Raw genomic sequence first — 9,995 nt, forward strand, 5'->3', positions numbered from 1 at the left:
GCCTGGACTCCTCCTCACAGCACATTGTCTACATGTACATGTAGGACTCAGACCTGGCCATGGTTAAGCCACATTTACATTTATCCTTTATTATCTTTGTACTTACCTGTTCTTTTATATCCTGTTCTCTTGTTTGTTTATAAAGATTAGAATAGGAAATGCTAGATCAGAAGGTTTAAATTTAGCCCACAAGCTCTGTCATTTACTATGAGACTTCGAACTTCTGGTTCCTTATGTGTTAACATGGGTCCTTAATGGCATGGTGTCTGGGACCATTAACAACTTTAAGAACAGGATTAATCATCAACAGTTGAGTGACTTGCTGAAAAGAATGTATCCCTAAAAGGATTTTTTCGTAGACCTCTGAAAGCACTCCAGTTGACTGCTGTTGCCATTCTGAAGGCAGGTTATGCTAGAAAAAACTATTTGGAAGCAAGGTCTGCCCCCGCCCAGCAGGAGATTGTGGAGCAAACCTCAAAGAAAGAGGCAAAATACAGAAGCTTTGGCGACCAAGTATTTATTGAGGCAAAATACAGATTGGTGGCATACAAATTATTAAAAATAGAATGCCGAATTTTATTTATAGTGTTACTAGAATAACTGTAAGGAAATAGACATACAGTCTGAAGTGAGGGACTCACCCAGGCAAACACATATTGCAAAGATTTTGGCCTTTGGGATAGGGGATTAGGAATGATGGGCGGTTGATACTTCTCAAATTTTAGGAATACTGCTGTTAATTTACGTAGAGTCCTCAAAAGAAACACTAGCCTGTTTTAATAGTAATGTACAGTGAAAATGTTAATGACCCCAATCCCCCTCAAAAAAGCCCTTTATTCCCAAGTAGCAAGTAATTTAACTCCTTTCTACCTTCCCTTTGCTGGAAATACTTAGGCGTAAGTGCAACTCCCAAAAAAAGTCACTTTAAGGGAACAAATCCTTTAGTGTTAAACCAACTGCATCATTTGAAACAACACTGAAGACTCATTTTTATAATATATTAGACAAAGCTGCTCTCAAATATTATGCATTTTTTTCAATCCCAAGTATTTAGGTGAAACTGGAAGGCAAATGTTTACATAGAAAAAAGTAACTTCTAAACCAGTGCTACACAAGTATCAGTTTTGGGCAGTATTTTAAAGGAAAGGCTTAGTGTCCAAGGAGCGTCGGCTTTATTTCTGTAGTCACAGATAAAAGCAAGGCTTATCACTCACACTCACCTACCCAGGCCCAGCGCGATCAGACTTCTCTCAAGGTGGGCCAGCCGCTCAGGCTACCGGTCATACCGAGGGCTGAGGCCCCCTAGAGGCCGCAGTTAACCTGCCCCTCCGCAGTTTTATTTAGCGCCTACCTGTTCACTGAAACAGTATTCTTCCTCAGTTTGGCTCCTGATTTTTGTTCCCTTATTATTTGTCTTGTAAAGTGATGAATAATGTTTGTACTATGAAGACAACTTTCTTTTTGCCTTTCTAGGCTAGAGCTTCAGCATGAGAATTATACTTTGACCCAGAACACCAGCATTTTTATAAATGAAATCTATTGAATAGAAAAGTGTTTTTGGAAAGAGGTAGACTCCACCTGCCCACAACCCCGGGAGAAAAAAGTGTGGCTCTCCTTTCCTTCCCCTTGTTTTGTCATTTTTTACAATGATTTGGGAATCAGAAATGCTGAATTCTCTTCCTAAGTGCTACTTCTATTCATAAATAGAAACAGACTTGGATTTTGTTGTAAAGGCAGACAAAGAGTAACACATTTATTTCATAGGGGTATATAGCATAACTGGATTCCAGAGGTGGCTCTAAATGAACTTACATAGAATCTGAATGGCTGTGAATGGCAAATGTGCAATACTTTTAAGTATAACAAACTAATCTGGACTGCTCACTTTTTACTGCATTAAATAAAAATACAGCCCAGATGGTGAACCACTAGATAATCTGAGAAAAGTACACATCAAAGATACACTTCAGAGCTATGTGACTGCCAGACATTTCAACTTGGGATTTCCATGGAGAGGTAAAAGTAGTGATTACACAAAGTGGTTAAGTTTATATAATAATTCCAAATTTCTGGTCTAATAAAAAAGTGTTTTCCTGTGAAAGGGCCCTAACACTCATCTTCCCAGAGGCCACAACTGAATGTTCTGTTTAGTACTTTGACACGCTTAATATGCTTTCTGTGCTATTGGATTTCAAGTTATTTTGAAAAACGTAGTTTATGGAATTTTACAATAAAAAGGGTATTAATAAAGACAATTGAGGTTTCTATAACATCAAATGTGAATATTTTAAATTTTCAAGTAAAAAACTCACTTTAAAAATTGGTAGGGATAGTAGATGTGTCTTAACATTTGCTGTTTAAAGACCAAAAGCAAAGCCTATATTGTTCCTTTAAGCAATGTAATTATGAACTGTCCGATACAAGTTAGTGTTTTCTGGGAAAATATCAGAGTTGGAGAAAATGCTTAAGAAATAAATAAAACTTTTGGTCAGGTATATTTCAACACAGCTATCTGGACCACTGAGCAAAAGCGCACACACACAACACTCCACAACTTGGCTTCAATAGAAGAATAAATTAAAATGGCAACACACGAGTACTCTGCTTAACACTTCCCTCAAAGCCTCACCCCAGGCATGCCCCAAAAGAGCTTTTGGCCCACAGAACCAAAAAACTTCGAATAATGTCTGGAAAACTCTTCCTTGTTTTAGAGAGAACATCTCATAATGAGAAAACTGATATTTCACAGGCTACTAGTATTTAATCATGAAATAAATACTATGGTTATTTAACTCCTTCATGTTTGAAAAGTTATGGAACTATATAAAATGTAAAAGGAAACTGGTTTGTGATCGTCCTGTGTATAAAGAAGCTCTCCTCAGAACAATGAAAAGCACTCCAATACTTTTTTCATGCTGCAAACATACTGGGAATAATTGACAGTAAATACGCAACGGTCTGGTGGCAGTAATTTTTCCCCAGGTTTACTTTGATTTAGGGCACTGAAAAACACCTTGTACATGAATTTTAAGTTAAATTCACACTAAAAACTTACTCCCTCCATTAGAAGCAATCACTAACTTGCCTTTTCTTTAAAAAAAAATCAATGATAATATAGCAATATGACTTAATACTTTTTATCATGCAAAACTTGTCCCACAGTACATGTTTAAGCATTAAGAGTAGTTCTAAAGTCACATTCCTGCAGTACAGGTGTTAAAACTTCAGGGAAGGGAACTGCTAGGCCACCTTCACTGGCCCCTTTCTCTCTGTAGCTCACTCACTACCTCCTGGGACAGGAGGAAAATGGATTAGCAAATTTGTCTCCCCCTCCCTCCCTGCAAAAAGCAAAGAACAATTTCCGAGGAAATGAATAATGTGTTTACAAAACACAATTGGACATTTTCCATCATTTTGGGATAAACCAAAATAAGGTTTCATTTGTAAATTCCAAAGCTGAAAATACTTTTGGCAAATTCTAACGTCTTAATTCTTGGGAAAGTATATATTGTCCATTGTTGATTATGAAACCACTTGCCTTCTTTTCGATCTAAAAATTTTAACACTTGAATTTAACAGATTTTTCTTCTGCAAAAGTTCTTTGGCATTCAAGTAAACTCAATACTTTCAGAATAGTTACCTTCATCACTGGAGCAACTGCTTTAATTCCTAAATCATTAGTTAATGTAACCCAGGGATACTGATGGCCTTGATAATTTAGTCTTGTCTTTATTCCAGAGAGTATGGAATTCAGGGCTTTTCTGGACATCATCTGACCCCATTTCTTTTTACCACAATGGTTCCTGCTACAATGTCATACGCTGTTCGATTATGCTGAAAGAACAGCAGTGTGATGAAAGCAGGGAAAAAAGAAGCAATAGAAAAATTCTTGATCAGAGCACGTATAGTGGACCTAAAAAATTAAGGCAAAAAAATCAGGTAAGCTATTATACCAACCATGTACAGATTAATAGTATTCTATCAAGTTTAAAATATGTATTTAATTGTATGTGTATTTAATATACTAAGTATGTATATAGTCAAAGGATACTTGAGAGAATTTTCCCTTTGATATCTGAGTTACTTTCAAGTAGGGTTAAACCACCTAGACTAGTTCTAAAGACTTAATATACATAAAAGCAAGACTAGAACCTTCACATAAAAAGTAATAAATATGTCTTAGAAGGCGAACTAAAGGCTACAGAATTTTCCTTCATTGAAGTCCCTCATGCCTGTGTGGTCTTAGGATCTCAACTGTGTGTGCTTACTGCAGACCCGCTTCTGACTTCTGGGAAGCAGGAGCATTTTAAGTTACTATGTACTTGTTTATCAGCTCTCTTCTTTCTTTGTGGGATCCTGTGATTAAAGGAGCTTTAAAAAGCTTTCAGTAATAGCTCAGAAAAGGTAAGTATCCTACAAAGTTAGGTGTCCGCCTTTGAGGGCACTGAAGGCTCCGGTCAAGCACAGTGGCTAAGAGTGTGAGCTCTGACTCCAGACCCACTAGCTTCAGGCCCATTTTCTAATGGACTAATTGTGTCCCACATCCACAAAAAGGGGACAATCGCACCTAAAGAACCTATCTTATAAGATTGTTCAGATTTAACTAGTTAATACATATGTAGTGTTTTAAACAAATCCTAGAATATAAGAGGTGCTCAATAAACATCAACTCTCATTGAAAGTAGTAGTAACCAGGATTATTATCACAAAACTGTAAGGAAATTTTGAGGATGTCAACACAATCTAGGTTTCCAGTCTCTTGCTCCTATTTCTTTTATATAACAGCCCAGCTCTGAATCACTGGCAGCATTCCAGCTACTATGGTACTTGGCTTAACTGACTGCCACCTACTCATGTCTCCCCAACTCCATTATTACTGTTTGTACCTTCCCCCAGCCAGATGCCAGCAGCTAGCCATGAATGCTGTAGATATTACAAGCTCCATCACTTAAGAACAGGGGCAGGATGTACGTGCACAGCTGTTAAATCCGTATGGCCTGTCTGCCATGGGATAATGCAGGTCAAATGGAGGCTCAAGGCAGATCGGTGACTGACCCAGTCCCCACAGGCCTGGGGAATAAAAGCCAGGCCTGGAGCACTGACTGGGACAGCGCCAACACCCCAGCAGCTCCTCTTCCTGGGACCTAGATTTCACATGGTGATTATTTTGCAAGTGTACACTGAAGACGAGTCCACAATCATGTAGCGATTAAAATACACTCATGAACTTCATTTTAAACTTAGTAAATGTACACCTATATTATATACCATGTCAAATAGTATAACTTATGAATTATATTGGTCAAATATATAACTTATGAATTATAATTAAAACTGATTCTTTTCATAAGTACATAGTAGATCAAGGCAAGAAAAGCACTCACGTGGTGATGCTAACGTTTGAGGAAGGAATCACCAAAACCCGACTTGGCGCAATGAGCACCGACGTATCACATGTCACAACCCGAAGCCCCAGCAGGAACTTCCCCGGCGTCGCTCCACCGGCTCCCCAGATACAAATTATCTAAGGAAAGGGTGACAATTTAAAAGTATTTGATAGCTAAACTATGTCAACTTTAAAGAAAGGTTTGCCTTTCATAGAAAACTAAAGGTTACATTTTAATGCATTTCTGTAGGCCTCTCACATCTCCTATCCCATAAAATCTCTACTATAGTATTTCTTTATGACCCATTATATTTTGCAGTGAGTCATTTGTATGGAAAAATACATGTCAAGTTTCACAACTAACTCAAAAATATCAATTGTAAAATGTCTCCACTCAGAAAGTAGTTTGTCTTGACTTGAAAAAAAAAATTAAAATTTGGAAAAAACAGAAAAGGAGACCGTAGACACACATGAAAAATTATAAATTTCCATTACATTTTTGTCTTGGCCTGATAATCTAGACTATTAAATGTTAATATTTGCTGAAGTGAACAGCTTACCTCATAGAAACAAACCAATAATCTGTATATAAGAGCCACAACCATCATTTTCTGCAAGTCTTCCATTGATGTGTCTTCATCTATTTCTTCTATTATATAATGCATAGCAAACTTAGAGATATCCCTACACAAAATAATAATTTTGGATTATAAACAATGTTACCTAGAGTAGTTGCACTGATTTTTTTTTCATTAGTGTAAGTCAAGCTTTAATTAAAACTCTAATCTTTACGTTTCCAACCATCTAGTTTCACAAAACATTTATTAGCTTATTCAACAAATAAACACTATCATGAAGGCACTGTACTAGCCCTGGGGATATAATGGTGAGTGAATTCAACATGGTCTCTGCTTTCACGGAAATTCTAACCTAGAGGGAAAGCAGAATAATTAAATAATAATAAACTGGGATGAGGGCTATGGTAGTGAACAATAGGGTATGACAGAAACATATACCAGGTACATTAACTAAGTGAATGAAGGCTTCCCAGAAACATATTTCAGCTGAGATCTGAAGGATGAGAACAAGTCGGCCAGACTAAGAAGGGGGAAGTCTCAGAGGGAGGGATTAACAAGACAGACCCAGTCATGTGGGTCTGTCATGTGGGCTGTAAGCACTCGGGTATGGAACAAACATTAGGCTGACAGGTGATAGTGATGAAGAAATTAGGGTACCTGTTAAACTATATGAAGACAAGACTTGATATCCTGATGGCAATGAGAAACCACTGAAGCATGTTAAGGTAGGAGAGGGGGCAGAATCAGAATATATGATCTCTTTGGTTTTATGTCAGAGATTGGATTGACATTAAAGAGAAGACAGGTAACTGAGGTACTGCTTAGAAGACTTTCGCTATGATCCAGATAAGATACAACAGTAACTGGATTAGGGAGAAGCAGTGAAGATGAAAAATGGTCTGACCCTGAAGAAGCAATGGTTTGACGGGAAGGAGGCAGGAGAGGAAGGGAGAGACAGTGAAGAATCACAGTAATGCTCAGGTTCCAGGCAAGGACCCTAAGATTTGACTATAAAGATATACTGACTCTGTCACTTAGTACTTTTGTAATTTTGTAAATTCTGGACTAAAGTTCTTGTAAGCCCAAATTTCAATTTCTATAAAATGGAGGTATTAATCTCTACACCTTATAGTGGTGGTAAAATTAAATAAGAATCCGTATAAAGAGGTGAGCTCAATGCCTAGCATGTAGAAAGTGCTTAGCAATGGTAATTATTAAAATAATAAATCTGAAAGGATTATTTGAATAAATGACTCCCTCTGTTCACCTGGGACTTGCCTGACAATATAAGCAACCTCATTTAAAACTGGCATTTACCTATTAAAGTTTATCTACCAAAAGCATTTGAAGGCTTTGTCTTTAGGTACTCTACCCTGAACAGGATACTAGGAGGGAAATTACTTCACAGCCTAAGAAAATAGTTGAATAAAATCAAAACAGGTTTAGAGGCTCCTTTTATCTACTTTTGTTAGGTCAGATTTCCACAGATCTCGTGCAACTTATTAAGTGTTTTACTTTCACAGTTTTTTCTTAAAGCTAACAAGAGAAAAAAATCTGACAAAGGTCCTATAAAGAAATCATGACATTGACACACCAATTATCCATTTAGTCACTTACAGGCATGAAAAGAACTTAACAAGATCTCTGCAGACAGTAGACAGTAAAACCTTTCTGCAAATGACCTGAACTTACTTTATTCCACTGAGGTGCATAATGCTTAAGACAATGGTTGCTTTTATAAAGAAGAGAATAAAGAAATCCACCATCTCTGCCATAAATCTGTGGGCCAAAGATGGAATAACATACTCTCTGCCTGTAAATTAAAAAGAAAAAAAAAAAGTTAGGAAAACTAATCATTTCCCATAAGCCTTGGAACCCAAGCCAGGTAATAAATGGAGAAAACGAACTCAGGTACAATTTGCTTTTAAAAAATAATTTATAACCTTGCAACATTACTGGCATTGATTCCATCAAAGTACATGTTTATTAAAATACAGTCACACTAGGTTCCTTATTTACTGAACAGTTTAAGATTTGCTTTCATCCCCCTTAAGGTTTAAGATACAATTTCGCAGATAAATTTGATTATTTAAGGTACCCAATACCTTCTACTAGGGACTCAAATGAGGAAAATCTAGTTGATCACGAGTCTTTGACAAAATATTAAACATTTTTTTAGTAATAATAAAGGGTAAGTATAGTAAATCGCTGTTCCTCATTTCACCCCTATTCATTTAGTTTGTCTTGCTTTCTATGTAATAAATCCAGTGATGATTGATCTGTCACCCTAAATTCTGAATGAGGTGAAATTCAGGATTAACTAGAGTCCTTTGGCTGAATCAAGTAAAGAAAAAGTCTAAATAATAAACTAAAAAGTGTAACTAATGCAAAATATTCAAATTCCCATGCAGAAGTCAAACAACAAAAGATTACTCCTCCAGGACCCAAAGGTCTATTATTACTCTATTTGTATTCATGTAAATCTCCCTTTATATCCGTCAGTTCCATTGTTTCATTTTATATATAATAAATATTATACATCATCTGTATTATCGTATAATATATAGATAATATACAATAAATCCATGTCTGGATTATTTCCAGCATTACAGTGGGCTTGCCGCCCGAGAATTAAGCTTTGGACTCAACTCTCCCTGGCGTGGACATCAATCAAGAAGGGCGGTTGGGGGGCCAAGACCTCTTTACCCGCCGTAACCATCAATTCGTAGCGCCTGGTCCGAAGGGAACAGGGTACCGCCTCGCTGCAGACTTTGGGCATCTGGGGTCCGGGCAGGGAAACGACTGGACGCGCGCGGATAGATGCCAATCGGAGCGGCGGCCGCCGGTACGGACAGAACGAGCGTGCCCGCCCCGGCCCCCGGGGGCTCCCCGAAGACGCTTCGGCCCCGCTCTTCTCACCTGCCTGCCGCCCGATCTCGCTCGGGGCTCGCGAAGGCGCGGCGGGTCCTGCTCTCGTCGCCGGGGCTGCCCGAACGGACCCCTGCCCCTGAGGAGCCCGGGGTCCCAGGCCCGCGCCTGGAGCCGGGGCGGAGGCGCCGGGGGCCGCCCCCGGGTGGGGCCCGGCGGCCGCGGCGCCCAGGAAGAAGAAGGGGCTGTAGTAGGCCAGCTGGGCGGCCTGGGGGCCGCACTGCGCGGGGAGGGCGGCCAGGCCGCCGTGCCAGGTGAGGTAGCCGCAGTAGGACTGCCACAGCCACTCGTGCACCTGCCGCGAGTACTCGCGGGCGCTCAGCCGCGCCGGCCTCTCCCGCGCCGCGCCGGGGTCGGAGGCCGCCTCCCCGCGCTTCCCCTGCTCGAGCGGCGGCTCCGAGTCCCCCGCGGCGGCCGCAGTGGGCGCGAGGCCCGGGGCTGGGGGCCGGCCCGGGGCCTGGGGCTCGGCCTGCGGCCCGTCCCGGGGCCGTGGGGCGGCGGCGGCGGTGCGGGGGCCTCCTGGGGAAGGGACGGGCTCGGGGTCCCCTCCGCCGTTGTCCTGCCCGGGCGGGCGGCCTCGGGCTTCCTCCGGCCCCTCCGCCATCGTCGCCTCGGCAGCACCCTCGCCCGTCCGGTCACCTCGCCGTCTCCGCCCCCCCCGCGGCCTCCCCAACGGCCGCGAAGCCACCGCAGCGGCCGCGAGCGTCAACAATCCGCCGCAGGAAGCGGAAACCCCGCCCTCGCCGCCGACGCGACCGCGGGGCGGGGCCTGGAGGCCGGGGGCGCGCTCGCCGCGAGGCGCGGGCCAACTTCCAGCCGGGACCGTCGTCCTCGCCGTGCGCCGCCAGCCGCCTCCAGGTTTATGGAAGTCGGAAGCCCACGGCGTCTTCAGATAGGCCCGCGGGCTGTGGACCCAGGCTGCCCGGGGAGAAGCGGCTGATGGCGGAAGCGGCCCTCCGGGAGACGTCCCCGGGTCAGCGCCCCTTCTCTGCTGCGGAGCCGCGGCTGTTCGGGTTGCCGGGCCCAGGGCTCGTTCCTTGGCTGCATTCCTTCCCGTTGACCGGTGCTCGGCCTTCTGTGCTCAGCGTGGTGCGGGCGTATCT

The 9,995-nt window shown here is 42.1% G+C and overlaps 1 protein-coding gene across 1 annotated transcript; it reads right to left on the reverse strand.

The window, feature by feature from the left end:
* Nucleotides 1–3,096: 3,096 nt before the first annotated feature.
* Nucleotides 3,097–9,509, reverse strand: FAM8A1 (family with sequence similarity 8 member A1). The gene is made up of 5 exons (XM_036911705.2): nucleotides 8,884–9,509; nucleotides 7,657–7,777; nucleotides 5,947–6,070; nucleotides 5,385–5,524; nucleotides 3,097–3,913 (listed from the first exon to the last, which is right to left on the reverse strand). Exons 1-5 carry the CDS (start codon nucleotides 9,494–9,496, stop codon nucleotides 3,769–3,771), a joined length of 1,143 nt encoding a protein of 380 aa, XP_036767600.2. The 5' UTR covers nucleotides 9,497–9,509; the 3' UTR covers nucleotides 3,097–3,768.
* Between the last annotated feature and the right edge of the window lie 486 nt (nucleotides 9,510–9,995).

Source organism: Manis pentadactyla, chromosome 16 (genome assembly GCF_030020395.1).
Source record: "Manis pentadactyla isolate mManPen7 chromosome 16, mManPen7.hap1, whole genome shotgun sequence".
Classification (NCBI taxonomy): domain Eukaryota; kingdom Metazoa; phylum Chordata; class Mammalia; order Pholidota; family Manidae; genus Manis; species Manis pentadactyla.

Coding starts and splice junctions, on each gene's coding strand:
- FAM8A1 (XM_036911705.2), bottom strand. CDS start 9,496: ATGGCGGAGGGGCCGGAGGAAGCCCGAGGCCGCCCGCCCGGGCAGGAC. Junction 7,778..8,883: donor CGAGATCGGGCGGCAGGCAG/GTGAGAAGAGCG, acceptor TTTAATTTACAG/GCAGAGAGTATGTTATTCCA. Junction 3,914..5,384: donor TCAAACGTTAGCATCACCAC/GTGAGTGCTTTT, acceptor TTAATTTTTTAG/GTCCACTATACGTGCTCTGA.